The 20840-nt window shown below is 40.8% G+C and overlaps 1 protein-coding gene across 2 annotated transcripts in view; it reads left to right on the top strand.

Annotated features, from left to right (window-relative positions):
• PDE4DIP (phosphodiesterase 4D interacting protein) overlaps nucleotides 1-20840 on the top strand; it is a 184743-nt gene that overhangs the window by 99750 nt on the left and 64153 nt on the right. For both annotated transcript variants that reach the window (XM_075286675.1, XM_075286674.1), the window contains 6 exons: nucleotides 3142-3211; nucleotides 5629-5723; nucleotides 8537-8653; nucleotides 11057-11191; nucleotides 12641-12753; nucleotides 16091-16230. In XM_075286675.1, the coding sequence (XP_075142776.1) occupies nucleotides 3142-3211; nucleotides 5629-5723; nucleotides 8537-8653; nucleotides 11057-11191; nucleotides 12641-12753; nucleotides 16091-16230 (670 nt within the window). The remainder of the gene's footprint in view (nucleotides 1-3141; nucleotides 3212-5628; nucleotides 5724-8536; nucleotides 8654-11056; nucleotides 11192-12640; nucleotides 12754-16090; nucleotides 16231-20840) is intronic.

The following is a 20840-nucleotide window of genomic DNA, read 5'->3' as shown; positions in this document are numbered from 1 at the left end:
GCACTATATGGCAGTAGCAAGAAATGAGGGTATTTGTATTCCCAATATATTCTCTGAATTCCCAGTCAGACAATGGCACTGTATACCAGTAGTAAAAATTGTGGGTGCACGTAACCCCAATATATTCTTTGAATTCCCAGTCAGACACTGGCACTATATGGCAGTAGCAAGAAATGAGGGTATTTGTATTCCCAATATACTCTTTGAATTCCCAGTCAGACAATGGCACTGTATACCAGTAGTAAAAATTGTGGGTGCACGTAACCCCAATATATTCTTTGAATTACCAGTCAGAAACTGGCACTATATGGCAGTAGCAAGAAATGAGGGTATTTGTATTCCCAATATATTCTTTGAATTCCCAGTCAGACAATGGCACTGTATACCAGTAGTAAAAATTGTGGGTGCACGTAACCCCAATATATTCTTTGAATTCCCAGTCAGACACTGGCACTATATGGCAGTAGCAAGAAATGAGGGTATTTGTATTCCCAATATATTCTTTGAATTCCCAGTCAGACAATGGCACTGTATACCAGTAGTAAAAATTGTGGGTGCACGTAACCCCAATATATTCTTTGAATTCCCAGTCAGACACTGGCACTATATGGCAGTAGCAAGAAATGAGGGTATTTGTATTCCCAATATATTCTTTGAATTCCCAGTCAGACAATGGCACTGTATACCAGTAGTAAAAATTGTGGGTGCACGTAACCCCAATATATTCTTTGAATTCCCAGTCAGACACTGGCACTATATGGCAGTAGCAAGAAATGAGGGTATTTATAACCCCAATATATTCTTTGAATTCCCAGTCAGACAATGGCACTGTATACCAGTAGTAAAAATTGTGGGTGCACGTAACCCCAATATATTCTTTGAATTCCCAGTCAGACACTGGCACTATATGGCAGTAGCAAGAAATGAGGGTATTTGTATTCCCAATATATTCTTTGAATTCCCAGTCAGACAATGGCACTGTATACCAGTAGTAAAAATTGTGGGTGCACGTAACCCCAATATATTCTTTGAATTCCCAGTCAGACACTGGCACTATATGGCAGTAGCAAGAAATGAGGGTATTTGTATTCCCAATATATTCTTTGAATTCCCAGTCAGACAATGGCACTGTATACCAGTAGTAAAAATTGTGGGTGTATATAGCCCCAATTCTATTGCTAGGGGACTTGCAGGGTATTTCTGGGGTGAAGGTGGGGGGGCACACCGTTGGAACGGGTATCGGGGTATATATCGGGTATACGGGAATACACTGACAGTGTATTCCATTCAGGATCCTGGGAAAGCTGGGTTGCGGCGATTGAGCCCGTCAGTGCCACGTTACACTGACAAGCTTCTCCCTGGAATTTAGCTCTTACAAGAGCTGTTGTGGTTGTCTTCTCCTTCCTATCCTAGCCTGTCCCTGCCTACCCAGAATCTAAGCCCTAGCTAGCTGGACGGAAACCTCCGTCCTCGGTGAATTGCAATCTCAGAATGACGCGAACCTGGGCGGCGCTGTTCTTTTAAATTAGAGGTCACATGTTTTCGGCAGCCAATGGGTTTTGCCTACTTTTCTCAACGTCACCGGTGTCGTAGTTCCTGTCCCACCTACCCTGCGCTGTTATTGGAGCAAAAAAGGCGCCAGGGAAGGTGGGAGGGGAATCGAGTAATGGCGCACTTTACCACGCGGTGTTCGATTCGATTCGAACATGCCGAACAGCCTAATATCCGATCGAACATGAGTTCGATAGAACACTGTTCGCTCATCTCTAATAATAACCAATGAAGGTGGTTAATATGATAAATATTTAAGATTTTGCAGAATTAAAGGGGCTTTATCATTTGAAAAAAAATAATTTTTAACTAATTACATGCTTGAATAGCCTTTAGAAAGGCTATTCCACACGTACCTTTTGTATATAAATTGCCTCAGTAGTTTTTGAATAAGTCTGTTTTTTTTCATACGCTAATTAGGCTTCTCTGTGCACCCCGGAAATCTCTTTGTGCACTGTCTTCTGTGTATATAGCACAGGCTGCTGCTGACTCCTCCTCCCTGCTCTCACACACAGCAGCCTGTGCTGTATACACAGCAGGGAGAGGAGAGCTAGCTGACAACTTCCTGTGCACGCTAGAGCCTAATTAGCATATGAATAAAAACGGACTTATTCAAACAATACTGAGGTGATTTACATACAAAAGGTATGGAATAGCCTTTCTAAAGGCAATGCAAGTATGTGATTAGTTAAAAATGACTTTTACCAATGATAGAGCCCCTTTAATCACATTAACGTGTTATTATGAATAATATCCAGCACCCTCTGGTTAATATGTTAAATGTCACACTTATGCAGGTTTGAACCTGTCTGTTCTTGGGGTCATTCGGCAGGTGGATACTGATGGCAAGATGTAAGAGATTGGCACTAAGAAAGGATTGGCTCAAAAGTATTCTAGGAACCAGTTTGCCATTTATAAGGAGAACTTTATTTCACAGGAGGAAGTTCCAGATGTAATTGTGACTCTTTGTGAGTTTGCTAGGAAATATTTAATCACAGATGGTCAAGGTTTCAAAAGATGTAACTGCAGAGGAAAATGTCTTTCAGAAAAATGTAGCTGCAAGGAACCTGGGTTACTGTATAGTTCGATGTGCTGTGACAGTTTTCCATGTTGTAACAAGTAGATAAAACAGTTTTTTCATTGAATAGAACATTGCCCTTTTTATTTCACAAGCAGTGATGAAAATTCTGTGCTCCCTAAATATTGTAATTTATCACTTCAGCTAAGAGGGTTTAGGTTGTAAAGTAACTGGTTAAAATAATAAATTGAATACATATCAATACATTAACCACCTTTACTGGTTATTATGTATAATACCTGGTTATTATGCATAATAACACATTTATCAAAGTAACAGTAACCATATCAATAACAAAAATACTGCAAGAAAATCAAAAGTTGTCCGAAAATTTTGTTACAGCTTAAATGGGTGTAGGATGGCTATCTGTTTGCATCCATCCATTAAACGGATTTGCTAAATCAGTGTAATAAAACATGACGTGAATTTACCTTTACTTGGTTGTTTGTAACAAAACACTGTAAAAATGACTTTCATTTTTAATATGTTAACATTTGTATTTACCTTTCAAGGCATTCACAAAAAGTTATTCAGTTCAATCTTTGCCCATTGGCGTGAAATCTGAAGAACTGGACGTCAAAGGTACATTTCTACTCATTTCCTGATTTTCATTGACAATAAATAATCATTAATTGTATATAATTAAAGATGACCTTTCAACACCTTCACCAACTTCAGTCCATTCCTTCATTTTTATTCCAAAGCAGTTGGATTTTTTTTTCTTTTTAGCCCCCACCATTCCCAAGCAATAAATACTGTTACTTTTGATGTCCAATATACTATTTAGGCTCTGTAGGCTATTTAGTTTTAAACTTTAAAACAGATGTCTAATGACGATCAATTGATGAGGTAGAAGCCCTCTGATTATCATGGAGTTTAGTAGGTTTCTGTTTTTGATATGACTTTGCCCCATCATGAATTAGGTAAACCTTAGGTGTCCTTGCACCTAAATATAAATTTATGCCAGCTCCTTGTACTCAAGTATAAGCCGACTTTTTCAGAACATTTTTCACACTGAAAAAGCTCTCCTCAGCTTATACACGAGTCAAGGTCCACAGAGCACAGAAAACTGGAAGGGGGGGTTCCTTTAGTGCTACTGCTCTGTAATTGGCTTGTCATGAGGTCACGTGACTGTGATGTCATCAAAGGTCCTGTAGCCACTGGTATGTAACATCTGCAGATAAAGTTGAGTCTAAGGGCTAGTTCACACGGGGACATGGACGCTGATTTTGACCGCGGATTTCGCGGCCAAATCAACGTCCATACAATGTATCCCTATGTGAACTACTCGCTTTTTTTTTTCTGCTAGTTCGCTAGCAGAAAAAGAAGCAACATGACCTATCTTTCGGGCGGAAGCCGCTCGCGATGAGCCGCGGCTTCCGCCCAGCGGCAGCGCCCTCCATGTCGGCTCATTCATTTGAGGTGAAAGCCGCGACCGCGATGGTCGCGGCGGGAGCAGTTCACATAGTGTGGACATTGTATGGACGCTGATTTGGCCGCAAAATCTGCTGTCAAAATCAGCGTCCATGTCCCCGTGTGAACTAGCCCTAAATCCTAGTAGCTCCGCCCACACCAGAGTCCGATCACATGGTCATGACGTCATCAGAGGTCCTTTAGCACACTAGGATTTAGCATCTACCCTGCAGACGAGTGGCCAGGATTCATTGTGTCTTATGGAAGATGTCTGTTGTATGGAGGAGAGGAAGCTACAGTAACGTGACACACAGGGACCTTCCTTTAGTTACTCTGCCTATTACTGTCAGGCATTTGGAGTTATTAATTTAGTTTCAGTAACTCCATGTGCATCACATTAATAACAGTTAACCCCATCATGTCCTTCATATTAACCCTTGTGTGCCCCATATAAGGGTTACTAATATGTGAATCACATGAGGGTACTATTGAAGGACCTTAATTATGAAGATACCTAATTATTACCTCCATATGTCCCACATATCAGTAACTCTTATGTGAGGCACACAGGGGGTTAATGTGAGGGACATGATGGGGTTAACTGCTATTACTATTGTTACACAGCGTTGCTATAACCATGGACCTGGGAGATAACTCAAGTGACTCACCTACTGAGTGCCAGACAGGACAATAGTTCAGCTAATTGCAGTTTTGCTGATAAAGCAGAGTCTGTTATCTCTCTATTTAAACACACAGATAACATGAAGTCCATTCTGTACAAGCACTATCTTTTTGAGTGAAAATAAACTCCACCTTTGGTTAAGACTGAAGAAACTGGACTTGTGTGTCTATGCCACCCCACCTAGCAACCCCAGACCCTGACACGTTACAGTATTTACAATGTTAGTTTAGGAGGTGAAGTTGCATTTGCAGCTCTCTGTTGTAGCCTTTTCATTGTTTACATAAGTAATATAGTAGATAAGGTTGAATGAAGATACATGTCCATCAAATCCAACCAATAACTCTATTGTGTTAATCCAGAGGCAAAAGGTAAAAACCCCATGTGGCGAATGCCAGTTGTCTCATGTCAGGGGAACATTTCTTCCTGATTCAAAATCAAGAACCTATAATAGAAGCACAGAACCTTTAATATGTCAAGAAAGACATCCAGGGCCTTCTTGAATTTACACAGTGAATGCACCATAACCAAATCCTGTAGCAGGGTGTTCCATAGTCTTCCTGCTCTTACAGTAAAACATCCTCATCTATGATGCTGATGAAATGTTATTTCTTCTAGGCATAGAATATATCCCTTTTGTCACCTTCACAAACCTAGGAATAAAAAGAGATTTGCATTGTGCAGAAAAGCCAGATTATGTGCACTGGTTCATAATGCTGAGCATTGTACACTGGTCTGGTAGCAGCAGTGAGTTGTCCCATTCACGTCAAGGATAGGCCATCATTTCTGAAAGGGCTGGAAAATACTTTAAATATGTTTAGTAGAAACTGAACCATTTTTTTAAATCCCAAATAGAAATATACGTGGCCCATAATACAAACATTTTTGTTTTATTTTTTAAATTAAGGTGAAGAAAATGAAATTGGCGAAAACCTCAAGAGTGAACTTGCTAAAGCCAAAGAAGATCTGAGACTTATTTTGAGGAAAATGAGAGAATATCAGGTAATGATTTAACTTCTTAATTCCAAACTGAATTGAAGTTAAACAGGTACCTACCGTGTTTCCCTGAAAATAAGACTGTGTCTTATATTAAATTTTGGTCCTAAAGATAAGCTATGTCTTATTTTCAGGGGATGTCTTATTTTATTTTTGTGTGCTGCTGCCACCACTGCGCTACGCTGAGATGTGCTCGCTGTGCAAAGACTGTATGAAGGAAAACATTGCAGCCAACTGAACACTGTGTGTGGTGCTCCGTGTGCACAGGAAAGCCAACTGCTGCTGTGATACTGTACATTGTATCCAGTGTTCTTGCTGCTGTGGGATGAGCTGGGAGAGTGGATCCCTGCCCCATATGATTCGTAGTGTATGCACAGTGGGCATCTCCCAGCTCATCCTACAGCAGCAGGAACAGTGGATACAACGTATATCAGCAGCCAGCATACCTGTGCACATGGAACATCACACACAGTGTTCAGCCAGCTGCAATGTTTTTCTTCATACAATCTTTGCGCAGAAAGATTATTATTATTGGGGAATGTCTTACTTTCAGGGGGTGCCTTATATTAGGCAATTCAACAAAACCTCTGCTATATTTTTCTCCCGGGGGGGGGGGGGGTTGACTTATTTTCGGCGAAACAGGGTATTGTTTTACAAAACTTTTGATGTTGTTAGAAAATTGGTAGGACAGCAATTCCCCAGTAGCTGCTGGAAACCCTGGGAAAGGGGCACAAGAGACAGTGAGCCCTAAGCTGAAACACCCACTGTCCATTCCTACTTGCCTGCTCCTATCCTACATAATAGGCGGCAACTGGGCGACGGGCCCTTCCTATGTACGCAAAAACACAAAACGCAGACAAGACAAACAACAACAAAGGGAGGTCAGCTAGCCAGGGGTCCGTAACAGTCAAGCAATGCAGTGTCAAAATTGATATCCAAGAGAGTAGTCAATAGGAAAAGCCAGAGGTCAAGAATCAGAATAAGAAATAACAGCGAGAGAAAAGCCAGCACACACAAGACGATAGCACCAATGTGAATGAGAGCCAAGAATAATTAGGGAGGAAGAACCCGCCCTGGAGTTGATAGGTGGACAGGGTGTCAGTCAGACGGCAAGACTAGAATTAACCACTTCATGATCAGAGGCAAACAAGGGCAGAAGACGGGTGTGGTGTAAATTTAATTACAGAACTAGAGCCGTTTTCACACAGTGCAACCAAAAACTCTAAGGAAGGAACCAAACTGCACATGCCTCCTGCACGCAGCATGCGAGCAGAGGGTGGCGCAGTGACCCGAAACAGGCAGAGATGCTACAGATGTATTGGAAGGTTTGAAGGTAGAGACTGCATGCAAGACCTCTCCATGTAACAAATGGAGCAAACATTTAGCAGATCCTCAGAGAGATGTAGTAAGAAGTGTATGGGACAAAGCCAGTCCTCTTATTCCAGTTATTAGTGTAGTCTTCAGTCTTTTGATGGTCTCCAAAAAGAGCTGAAATGTAAAATTAGGTCTAATAAACTAGTGACAATTTAATAGCTATGTTCGCAAACTCCAATGAATCTATGACAAAAAAAAACCCAAAACAAACCGATGTGGCAGTTTTTACTTTTTAAAAATCTTACTGTAAAAAAAAAAAAAATCTATCACTTTTCAGATCTGTGCATCTCCTTGGCTACAGACAACAAACATGTAGTCTAATCCAGATGTGAGGACACAAACACTTCAGTCATCGTGATCATCCAGAACGTTTAGGGGAATCTCCCATTATCACATCCCCTCAGTTAATGAGATTCTAATACTGAGTATTGCCTACAGGACTTAACCAGTTTATGGCAACGCCATGTCTTGTGAATTTGATTTAGGAATTTTTTTTTTTTTTTTTTACAGAATCAGTTCTCTGTTTAAATGAATCAAATTGATTTTTGCAGTATAAAATAATTGACATACATTTCTCTATAAAATTTTTACATGCAACTAGAAGATGAGATCAATGTCCAAAATGTTTGGGGTGGGAGAATATTGTATGTAGTAACTACATTGTATATTCTCTGTACAGTACTATAGCAGGTAGAAATAAAACCCAACCAGTAACAAATGTTAAAAGAGGATTACTCTTCATAGAGAGGTGTGGAGGGTCAGCAGAAAACTAAATCAGAATTTCTAGTGTAAGTGTAGTATTGAGAATAAAAAGATGGATTTAAAAACTGGGTATGTATGAACATAGACCAGATGGCCTCTCACCTTATAAGGTTGTGAACCACAACACTTGAAGAACGTGATAAGGTGAGAGTGGCAGCGGTTCAATCCATCACCGGTAAACCGGGGAGATACTGGAGAAGGGTAAAGGATCAAGGGTCCGCTGGGGAAGAACTGCGCTCACTGGTGCGTACAAGAAGAAGGTGAACCAGGATCCAGATAAAAACGATTTATTAAATGTTGTAGAATACAGCATACAGCACCAAGAGCAGGCGCAGTTATATTCCAGAGACGCTGACTAGATCACCGACAGCAGAATTGATCCCTGTTGTTTTAAGCTCTGGTTTTTGCACTTGAGAAAGGGCCCGTGCTAGACCCGAAACGCGTCGTGCTGTGTGCTGTATTCTACAACATTTAGTAAATCGTTTTTATCTGGATCCTGTTTCACCACCTTCTTGTACGCACCAGTGAGCGCAGTTCTTCTTCAGCGGACCCTTGGTCCTTTACCCTTCTCCATCTTTACAGTATGGAGAACAGCTCTAGAGTGGAAACTGTTGTATGAAGTCAAATGATAAAAGTTGAGTAAAATTATTGACTGAGATGATCTTTTTTTTTAATCTAAACAGCTTGAAGTATCTGCTCTGCAGTCTATTATTATGAAACAAAATGAGCAGTTACGTGAGCAAGCGGCAGACATCGATACTCTCACAAGAAAAAGTCAGATAAAAGAAGAATTAATTAAGGTAATTTATGGTATCTCTTGGTGTTGTCAGAATTCAGTGGATATTTCTTCATTGATTAATTATGTAAATAAATGTTATATGCACTGATCAGCCATAACTTAAGATAACATTCATTATCTTGTTACTGCTGCAACTGAAGAGTGATATATCTTAGGCAAAGAAACAGGCTAGCAAGAAAAAGTATAGGAGCTACTCCGAATAAGTGCTGTACTGTGATAAGTCATATCTCCGAAACTGCCAGTCATGTCGAGGGGAGTGTGTCTGCTTTAGTTACTAATATATTATGTTGTATTTATTACAAATCAGGTTGCTCATGTACAAACCAATTAGACATTACAGACCAACTGCATTCATACAATAAGAGTGAGGGCCATGCATGTAAGAGAGTGACCCAGAAGGTAAAGGTGCTCGTTTGGTGCAATGGTCCACTAAACTTTATAAAAGAAGGTAGCACACATATGCTTCATGAGAAAGTTACCAGCCAGTACGAAATACAGGCAGTAAAGAGTGCAGGGGTTATTGTTAGAAGTAGTGATAAGATTCTGAGGTAAAATGGAGAGGATAAAGGGAGAAAAGTGAGCTTAAGAGAGTAGAGCTATCAATAGTACGTTTTAACTGAATGTGTTTTCATAGATCTCTCAGTAGCCTCAGTTCTGTGATAGGGTCTGTGAAAATGGCTCCCAAATGGATGCAAAACAGGCGTGAAAAAAAAAAAGAATATTGCATTTATTATTCACAGCCATTTTATTACAAAGGTGTTCTAATTGGACAGAAACCTCAATCTGGCTAACATATTCAGGATCAATAGTCATGAGTAGTTAGTAACTACGAGAAGTGGTTCATTGCTCAGCCAATGAATTAGCAACAGGGTCAATACAAGGTTCATTACAGCACATCTGATCTTGTGAACCTTGCCTCAGCGAGAGGAACTGTCCCACGGGCACACAATATTAAGGACGTGGTCTTACTGTTGTGGCTGATTGGTGTAAGATTTGGCAAACATTATTCTGTTATTATTCCCCTGCTATTTTGCAGAGCGATCTTATGTTACGTAATATAAATATATTCTATATAATTGTATTTACCTAGAACTCTATCTGAGTCAATTGCGGGTGTATTAATTAAATGCAGTAGAAAACTAAACTGTTACAGTGAAGTCATAAAACTGATATTCTGCCCCCTATTCTCTGATCTCTATTGTTTCCAGGAAAAAGAAATTACAATTTTATGCAAAAGTCTGACACTAGGTGCAAGTTGCAAACTCCATGTTAGGTTTGAAAGGAATGAAGATTGCAAACGATACTTAGTGGAACTTTTTAGTTTCAGCTAACCATTGATATACTATATGTAAAATGCCATGTCAAATGTGTCCACAACTACAAAATTGTAATGCTTTATTTATATAAATCACAAAGAGGAATAAATTATTATGTATACCCATAGTAATGACCTAAATTACAGGGAGTCTGTCGCTGAGTATATTAAACTTGCAATACAATTAGATCAGGCTGCCCTCGATGCTCCAGAGTGCTCATTTGTTTATTATGATAATAAATATTTCTGCAATGGTTACAAGAATTTTCATGGGAATAAAGTGTTAGGTTAAGCTCTCCTGAATTTTATCTGTGTTTGTTTAATATGCTTCAGCCTGCTAATAGATTAACTTTAATAAAGTCTAAATGTGTTTTATAGGGAGTCTGGCAGCAAAAAAATGGACCTGCAACCAGCCCTATTACCTTATAGCATTCAGCATCATGATCACCGCTCTGTTTTTTTGTTGTTGTTGTTTTGTTTTTTTTATAGAATATTGAGCTCATTTTTAAGAAAATTGCATTTTTGCAGATGAGTAAATGAGCCCAAAGTTTATTTGAGTCATGGATTAAGTTATGCTGTGGTGTGCTGCAAAGCACATGAGTAGCCACCGTCATCCTAAACTGGATGGAGATGTGATGCAAGTACATTCGGATTGTACCCGCGTCACAGCTCTGTCCAACTTCCACTCCCATGTGTAGGATGATGGTGGACACTAATGTTCAGGATCACCACAGGATAGTTTTCTCTATGACTCAGAGGGATGCCGAAGCTAAGATGAAATGAGTCTTTCTGGATGGGGTATGGACAGTGGATGCAGGGACATTTGTGATGCTGAATGAGGCTGTGCCACATCACTGATTCACTTTGGGCTCATTTACACATATGTAAAAACATGATTTTCTTGAAAATGAGCCAACTAGTGGTAAACCTGTCCAGCATCATGATGCTGGACAGTATGAGGTACTGGGACTAGGTGCTTGCCCATTTATTTTACTGGCCAACTCCCTAAAAAAAAAAAAAAAGTTGAGATTTAAAGGTAATACTAAAATGACTTAATGTACTTATAAATGTGCTACATTTTCAACTCAGGATCTGCAAGTTAAACTGGTTGATCCAGAAGATGTACCAACTGTGGAACATTTGACCCAGCAGATTTTCACCTTAAAGGAGAATATTGCATCACTGAATTTGGCTAGCCAGGGTCATTTAAGACATACTCAAAAGGTATTTGGGGATGTGCTTTATGTATTTGGGATCTGTTTTTATGAACGTTTTAAATATTATACTCTTATCAATTGTGAGACATAAGAGATTCGAGTTCTCAAATATTGAGAATTATTGGTTAGTTATAGAAAAATCTATAATGCTACTGAAGATAGATGACTGTCGTGTGTCCATAATAAAGATTGGTCATCTAAAAGATAAGCCTGGCACGACACTGAACTCTGGGCAGATATCTGGGCCTATCCTTACCATCTTGGATGGTGCCTGGGGAACCATAGGAGGCCAGAGGAGTGGTGCACACTGGAGGCACCACTTTGAAGAATGCTGCTGGCAGTGCAGCTCAATTTTGGTGGTTGAGAGGCCGAGGGGAGCTGAGGCAATGATACTTTGCCTCACTGTGATAAATCACAATAAGACGGTCAGAAACAGACCGCTGAGGTCATTTCAATAGGAGGCACTGTTCGATCTGAAAGTTCCATGATCCAGCCCATGTGTGGTGGCGATCTTGGATTTTTTGGATATTAACTGTGTACTTTTATGCCTGATAGTAGTAGGTTGGAGGTAACAGAGGAGTACTTGTTTCAATGGTCTACAGGGACTGTGCTTCTTTTTAAGCTGTTCAACATTGGAAACCCACAGGCTCCTTTCTGTGCATAGTTAAAGGGGATGGATGAATAATTCCCCAAACTGTAGCTAGTTATTAGGTCACAAACCACTTTTACACAAGTACTGAGATGTGCTAACTAAAACGTGGTGGAGCTGGGATGGCCTAGAAGCATACATATTGTGCACACAGGTCTCCCCCAGATGGTAATGGAAAATATTTCAATAAAACAGACACCCTTTCCTCTATAAAGCAAAAAAAAACATTTATCTTCAACCATCATGACAAACCTATCAGGAGATATGGTGGACATTAAACACTCGGACACTATTTTGCAATCTCTGATCGCCCAAACTGCACATATTTGACAGGCAGAAAATTGGAAGACATCTTGAAGATGAACTCCAGGAAGCACAGACTAAGATGCCTTACAGCAAACCAACATCCAGTCTTTGCTTTCTAAAGTTGATGACTTTATTCTGTGTATTATAGGGGTGCTGGAGTCTGTAAAAGGTGCAGCTTTACATTCATTGGTCTTCCAGTGGCTACCAAGGGAACTTGCAATGGTATTACAAAGTGCCTTTCCGATTTCACACTTTGAAATCAGAGAACTGATGGTTAGATATGGTGCATGGTGGGGTGGGGGAAACAAAGGAACTGCTAAATGTTGGACCTGGGGGTATACTTACTTAAAGGGGTTGATCACTTTCAGACCAATGTTATTGTTTGTGTAATAAAAAGTTGTACAATTTTCCAATATACATTCTGTATCAATTTCTCCATTTTCTAGATCTCTGGTTTAATCTATGTAAATACATGTTCTTATTTTTCTACTCCTTTTATAGACATTTAAGTTACTTGAAGAACTCGCTGCAAACAAAAGCAGACTTAACGAAGCACTGCAAGCTGAAAAACAGCTTTATAGTTGTTTAGTACAATTCCATACAGATACTGACAGGTAATTGTAATATTGTTTTGTATGTTGGTATATTTATTTTGTGATAATAAATTGGAAAAGTCAGTTTATAAGCCATTATTTATGACGATATTACTGGAAGCACAGCAGCATTAGAGTTAAACTTGTATGATCAAAATGCAGCTCAGACTGTACAATATTACATACAGTATAGATAAAACGTAGTGAGACTTGGATGACCAGAACACAGCTTGGACTCTAAAATAATATATGTATCCAGAAATGTCTAGATAAGCTATTTACATAAATTAAATGGTATAAAACTAGAGAGCAGTGGAGCACGAGAAGTACCTGAGGATAGTGGTTACCAGTAAACAGCTTTCAATGTCAACCAGACGCTGCAAAAGTAAAGTGATTCTAGAGTATGTAAAAGAGGGAACACAGCCTGTGAACTAAAATGTATTACCGTATATACTCGAGTATAAGCCGAGTTTTTCAGCACAGTTTTTGTGCTGAAAAAGTGCGCATCTGCTTATACTCGCGTCAATACAGTAATTGAAAATGTCACATGACTGGTCCGCAGAGAAAGACATCTGTGGGAGGCCGCTGGAGCAGCAATAGGTGAGTGGTGAGGCAGCGCTGCCTCCAGGACCGCCCCAAGATGTTTCCAGAGCATCTTCTCTGCCTTGGAAACATCTTAAGGCGGCCCTGGAGACAGCGCTGCCTCACCGACCACCTATCAGCATCAGCGCTGCTCCAGCAGCTTCCCACAGATGTCTTTTACTGCGCACCAGTGAAATTACTACTCGAGTCAATACGGTAATTGACTCGACCGTATTGACTCGCTGCAGCGGGCCTCCACTCCAGTCCCGTCCCCCTCCCCCGGCTACAACACACGCCGGGTGACGTGGCCACATTAGCTCAGGCCCTCACTCGGCATATGTCGATGACGTCTTACTGCGTCTCAGCAGAGGTGGCATCATCACGCCCCCTACACTGAGACGCAGGAGCAGCCGTGAGAGAAGACAAGCGGCCGCGGGAGAAGATGAGCAGTGGCGGCAGCAGGAGCAGCAGCACGAGGTCGGTAAGTATGAGAACTTAATGTTTGTTTATCCCCGGGCCTGCTCACTGCCAACCCCCGCATCACCTTATACTATAGGCCACGGAGGCCGGCAGTGAGTAGGCCTGAGCCCCAGCCGCGATCCCACTGCCGCTATTATTATACTCGGGGGTCGTTTCAGAACCCCGAGTATAATAATCGGAGCCCCAGGGGAGGTGAAAGAAAATAATAAACAGTTCTACTCACCTCTCTGGGATCAGATGTTAATCCTAGCCGGCTTCAGGCCTATATGGTAAAATCCCAGATGTCACGTGGTCTGGCATATTACCATATAGGCCCAAAGCCTGTGGTAGTAGTAATAGCCTGTTACTGCTAGCAAAGGCTTTGGGCCTGTACGGCAACAGGCTGCTACTGCTACCATAAGGCTTTGGGCCTGTATGATAATGCCCCAGACTTGTATATGGTGTCCTGAATGTACCTTACAGATATGGTTAGATATACAGATCAGGCATGCTGGATCTCAGCATATCCAGTTATTTGTTCTTATGGGAGAACATTGTCAATTTCTTGCCCTCATTAAAATCACATGAACATTTGGCTGACCTCCTTCAAGATAAAGCAGCTAAACTTAGAGGTTTTGCCGTCTTTATAACTGATGATCTATCCTTTGGATAAGTCAGTAACTAAAGAATGGCAGGACTTTTGGCAAATCCGTTCTTCGAAGAAGTCACAGCATTCCCATAAGCGATCTTCAGTACCTGCTTCCTGCAGAGGGTTACATACAGACTGTGCTATTGTGAGACATACCGGGTTATATGTTGGAGGATATATATTGTCTTATACTGTTATGAACTGCCTCTTCATTTAATGTTAGTAAATACAGATACAATTGTTACCGGGTGCTCTACACCTGTTAAAACATGGCATGGTTCAATATGATATTAAGACAGGAATCTAATACACGAGGCACCACAGTGGTTAGCACTGTAGTCTTGTAGCATTGGAGTCCTGGGTTCAAATCCTTCCAAGGACAACATCTGCAAGGAGTCTGTATGTTATCCCCGTGTTTGCGTGGGTTTCCTCCCATGCTCCAAAGACATACTGATAACGGAAAAAAGAAATCTATTAGAACAGTGCTGTACATTAATGTCTGTAAAGGTTTTGCTAAAATTGTATTCCATCCTCTCGATTAGAGCTGACTGAATTTCTGACCATCCAGCTGTGTAATACATAGTTAGCTAGACTAAAAAATAATTATGGTCAACCCTATTGAACCCTAATTTCCGCTGTTCCCTAAAAAGTAATTTAAATATTTACATAGTTTGTACAGTTGAATAATGCCATATGTACACCAACTTCAACCAAAGAATGGGAAAGGACATAGCGGAAGAGGTGAGAAAAACAAGAATTGTGTGTAATTAATCCTTTCAGATTAATATTAGAATGATTTCACCTTTAAATGGAATATGTTAATAATTTTTGGAATCATGTTTTATGATATGTTCAAAGTACAATGTACAAAATAAATTTTACAAAAATCTATTCTAAAGTAAAATTTTAAAGGGATCATATCATTAAAACACTATTTTTTCTGCCTACCACGTAGGAATAGCCTTAAGAAAGGCTCTTCTTCTCCTACCTTTAGATGTCTTCTCCACGCCGCTGTTCAGTATAAATTCTGGTTTTCATCGGTATGCAAACAGCACTGGCGGCGTCCCCAATGCTGCAAGAGAACTCTCCAGTGACGCCTCCATCTTCTTCAGGAACTTCTTCTTCCGGTGCAGGCAGTCAAACTTGTATGCCTTGGGCAGAGCCGACTGCGCACAGTAAGTAAGCAGCCATTTTCTTCTGACCTGTGGGCATGCACAGTCGGCTTTTCACAAAGTTTGACTCCCAGCGCCGGAAGAAGACGCGTGAAGAGGACGTTCCTCAAGAAGATGGAGGCGGCGCTGGAGAGTTCTCTTGCAGCATTGGGGACCCCGCAGTACTGTTTGAGCCCTGGGGCCTGCCCCCAGTGCTGCGAGAGAATTCATTTGCATACCGACGAAAGCTGGGATTTCTACCAAACAGCAGCGTGGAGAAGACATCTAAAGGTAGAAGAAGAATAGCCTTTCTTAAGGCTATTCCTACGTGGTAGGCAGAAAAAATTGTATTTTAATGATAGGATTCCTTTACATAAATGTAACTACCACGATCACATCAACAGTTCTTACATGAATTACCGTATAATTATTATTGTATATTTTTTACATTGAGTATTTTATTGTTTAAATTTAATAATTATGTTGAAATATTCACATATTGTAACTTGTTTAACAGTTTCAGTTCCAGTTCAGCACTTCACAATGAGCTGTTAGCTGCTCAAGCACTTAGAGGTCAATTGGAAGACACACTAATGAGGACAATGGAGCAGCTAGTCGCACTGCAGTCTGAGAGCAAGGTTCCAGCTTGTTTTGGAGGTGCGGAAAAAGGGTGTCTGAATCTTCCTCACCAGCATGCTTTCTAATTTGTATGCGTTTGTTTTGGTTTTTATTTATTTTATGCACTAATTGTTTGCATTGAAGAAAACTAACAAAAACTGCTGTTTGATTTACTAATTGACTGACCGGTTATATATTACTTAGCTGTAATGTGTGCATTTTTTTTAGATTTGTAGAAATTGAATACAGTTTTGATACATTTTAGTAAACATAGCAATGTTCAACAATTTGCCTGCAAAATAAAGTTTTTTCTATATACATAAGGTGTTTTGTTTTATTATTTCACAATGCTAGGTTGTCTAGTAAAATATACTTCAAAGGGAGTCTACCAGCAGTAAATATATTATATACTTAATCATATGACCTTGTAGCTTCTTAAGTTTCCAAATATGCCTATTGTGGGAGTCTAGAGCTAAGAAGAACGCCCAGGCCACTTCCCAAGGACTTTTCCCACCATTTGCATATTGATAAACAATTTACATGAAAATGGGGCTATAAATCTGAATCTGTAGAATATACTCTAGAAGGTCTACAACTTATTGTTGACAGACTCCCTTCAATGTATTTTTACAGTTAATAGCAGGGGAAGTCAGGTTTTACTGTTGTCATACAGTGTTGGCCAAAAGTATTGGCACCCCTGCAATTCTGTCAGATAATACTCATTTTCTTCCAGAAAATGATTGCAAGCACAAATTCTTTGGTATTATTATTTTCATTTAATTTATCTTCAATGGAAAACCACAAAAAGAATTGGCAAAAAGCCAAATTGGATATAATTCCACACCAAACATAAAAAAGGGGGTGGACAAAAGTATTGGCACTGTTTGAAAAATAATGTGATGCTTCTCTAATTTGTGTAATTAACAGCACCTGTTACTTACCTGAGGCACCTAACAGGTGGTGGCAGTAACTAAATCACACTTGCAGCCAGTTGAAATGGATTAAAGTTGACTCAACCTTTGTCCTGTGTCCTTGTGTGTACCACATTGAGCATGGAGAAAAAAAAGAAGACCAAAGAACTGTCTGAGGACTTGAGAAGCAAAATTGTGAGGAAGCATGAGCAACCTCAAGGCTACAAGTCCATCTCCAAAGACCTGAATGTTCCTGTGTCTGCCATTTTGGCAGTGTCATCAAGAAGTTTAAAGCCCATGGCACTGTGGCTAACCTCCCTAGATGTGGACGGAAAAGAAAAATTGACAAGAGATTGCAATGCAAGATTGTGCGGATGGTGGATAAAGAACCTTAAATAACATCCAAACAAGTTCAAGCTGCCCTGCAGTCCGAGGGTACAACAGTGTCACCCTGTACTATCCAGCGTCAGCGTCTGAATGAGAAGGGACTGTATGGTAGGATACCCAGGAAGACCCCACTTCTTACCCAGAGACATAAAAAAGCCAGGCTGGAGTTTGCCAAAACTTACCTGAGAAAGCCAAAAACGTTTTGGAAGAATGTTCTCTGGTCAGATGAGACAAAAGTAGAGCTTTATGGGAAAAGACATCAACCTAGAGTTTACAGGGGAAAAAAAAAGAGGCCTTCAAAGAAAAGAACACGGTCCCTACAGTCAAACATAGCGGAGGTTCCCTGATGTTTTGGGTTTGCTTTGCTGCCTCTGGCACTGGACTGCTTGATCGTGTGCATGGCATTATGAAGTCTGAAGACTACCAACACATTTTGCAGCATAATGTAGGGCCCAGTATGATAAAGCTGGGTCTCCCTCAGAGGTCATGGGTCTTCCAGCAGGACAATGACCCAAAACACACTTCAAAAAGCACTAGAAAATGGTTTGAGAGAAAGCACTGGAGACTTCTAAAGTGGCCAGCAATGAGTCCAGACCTGAATCCCATAGAACACCTGTGGAGAGATCTCAAAATGGCAGTTTAGAGAAGGCACCCTTCACATCTCAGGGACCTGGAGCAGTTTTCCAAAGAAGAATGGTCTAAAATTCCAGCAGAGCATTGTAAGAAACTCATTGATGGTTACCGGAAGCGGTTGTTCGCAGTTATTTTGTGTAAAGGTTGTGCTACCAAGTATTAGGCTGAGGAGGGGCCACACGGTGGCTCAGTGGTTAGCACTGCAGCCCTGCAGCGCTGGAGTCCTGGTGTTCATATCCCGCCAAGGGCATAAAACCATCTGCAAGGAGTTTGTATGTTCACCCCGTGTTTGCATGGATTTCCATCCCATATTCCAAAAAAGACATAATGATAGGGAAAAATGTACATTGTGAGCTCCATGTGGGGCTCACAATCTACATTAAAAAGAGGGTGCTAATACTTTTGTCCGGGCCATTATTGGAGTTTTGTGTAAAATGATCAATGGTTTCACTTTTTTTTCATTCTCTTTTGTGTTTTTTCATTGCAAGCAAAATAAATGAAGATATTAATACTAGAGATGAGCGAACAGTGTTCTATCGAACTCATGTTCGATTGGATATTAGGCTGTTCGGCATGTTCGAATCGAATCGAACACCGCGTGGTAAAGTGCGCCATTACTCGATTCCCCTCCCACCTTCCCTGGCGCCTTTTTTGCTCCAATAACAGCGCAGGGTAGGTGGGACAGGAACTACGACACCGGTGACGTTGAAAAAAGTAGGCAAAACCCATTGGCTGCCGAAAACATGTGACCTCTAATTTAAAAGAACAGCGACGCCCAGCTTCGCGTCATTCTGAGCTTGCAATTCACCGGGGACGGAGGTTTCCGTCCAGTTAGCTAGGGCTTAGATTCTGGGTAGGCAGGGACAGGCTAGGATAGGAAGGAGAAGACAACCAACAGCTCTTATAAGAGCTAAATTCCAGGGAGAAGCTTGTCAGTGTAACGTGGCACTGACGGGCTCAATCACCACAACCCAGCTTTCCCAGGATCCTGAATGGAATACACTGACAGTGTATTCCCGTATACCCCATATATACACCCCAAATCCCCGTTCCAACGGTGTGCCCCCCCACCTTCACCCCAGAAATACCCTGCAAGTCCCCTAGCAATAGAATTGGGGCTATATACACCCACTATTTTTGCTACTGCCATATAGTGCCATTGTCTGACTGGGAATTCAAAGAATATATTGGGGTTACGTGCACCCACAATTTTTGCTACTGGTATATAGTGCCATTGTCTGACTGGGAATTCGAAGAATATATTGGGGTTACAAATACCCTCATTTCTTGCTACTGGTATATAGTGCCATTGTCTGACTGGGAATTCAAAGAATATATTGGGGTTATAAATACCCTCATTTCTTGCTACTGCCATATAGTGCCAGTTTCTGACTGGGAATTCAAAGAATATATTGGGGTTATAAATACCCTCATTTCTTGCTACTGGTATATAGTGCCATTGTCTGACTGGGAATTCAAAGAATATATTGGGGTTACAAATACCCTCATTTCTTGCTACTGCCATATAGTGCCAGTTTCTGACTGGGAATTCAAAGAATATATTGGGGTTATAAATACCCTCATTTCTTGCTACTGCCATATAGTGCCAGTTTCTGACTGGGAATTCAAAGAATATATTGGGGTTATAAATACCCTCATTTCTTGCTACTGGTATATAGTGCCATTGTCTGACTGGGAATTCAAAGAATATATTGGGGTTATAAATACCCTCATTTCTTGCTACTGGTATATAGTGCCATTGTCTGACTGGGAATTCAAAGAATATATTGGGGTTATAAATACCCTCATTTCTTGCTACTGGTATATAGTGCCATTGTCTGACTGGGAATTCAAAGAATATATTGGGGTTATAAATACCCTCATTTCTTGCTACTGGTATATAGTGCCATTGTCTGACTGGGAATTCAAAGAATATATTGGGGTTACAAATACCCTCATTTCTTGCTACTGCCATATAGTGCCAGTTTCTGACTGGTAATTCAAAGAATATATTGGGGTTATGTGCACCCACAATTTTTGCTACTGGTATATAGTGCCATTGTCTGACTGGGAATTCAAAGAATATATTGGGGTTACAAATACCCTCATTTCTTGCTACTGCCATATAGTGCCAGTTTCTGACTGGTAATTCAAAGAATATATTGGGGTTACGTGCACCCACAATTTTTGCTACTGGTATATAGTGCCATTGTCTGACTGGGAATTCAAAGAATATATTGGGGTTACAAATACCCTCATTTGTTGCTACTGCCATATAGTGCCAGTTTCTGACTGGTAATTCAAAGAATATATTGGGGTTACGTGCACCCACAATTTTTGCTACTGGTATATAGTGCCAATTTCTAACTGGGAATTCAAAATGCGCAAGGCTCCCGGAAAGGGACGTGGACGAGGCCGTGGGCGAGGTCGGGGGAATGGTTCTGGGGAGCAAGGTAGCAGTGAAGCCACAGGGCGTCCCGTGCCTACTCCTGTGGGGCAGCAAGCATTGCGCCACTCCACAGTGCCAGGGTTGCTTGCCACATTAACTAAACTGCAGGGTACAAACCTTAGTAGGCCCGAGAACCAGAAACAGGTCTTGCAATGGCTGTCAGAGAACGCTTACAGCACATTGTCCAGCAGCCAGTCAGACTCTGCCTCCTCTCCTCCTATTACCCAACAGTCTTGTCCTCCTTCCTCCCAAAATTCCCAAGCTTCACA

The sequence above is a fragment of the Leptodactylus fuscus genome, chromosome 9 (assembly GCF_031893055.1).
Source record: "Leptodactylus fuscus isolate aLepFus1 chromosome 9, aLepFus1.hap2, whole genome shotgun sequence".
Lineage (NCBI taxonomy): Eukaryota > Metazoa > Chordata > Amphibia > Anura > Leptodactylidae > Leptodactylus > Leptodactylus fuscus.
Note: the sequence above shows the minus strand (reverse complement) of the source record. Positions and strands in the feature narration are given on the sequence as shown.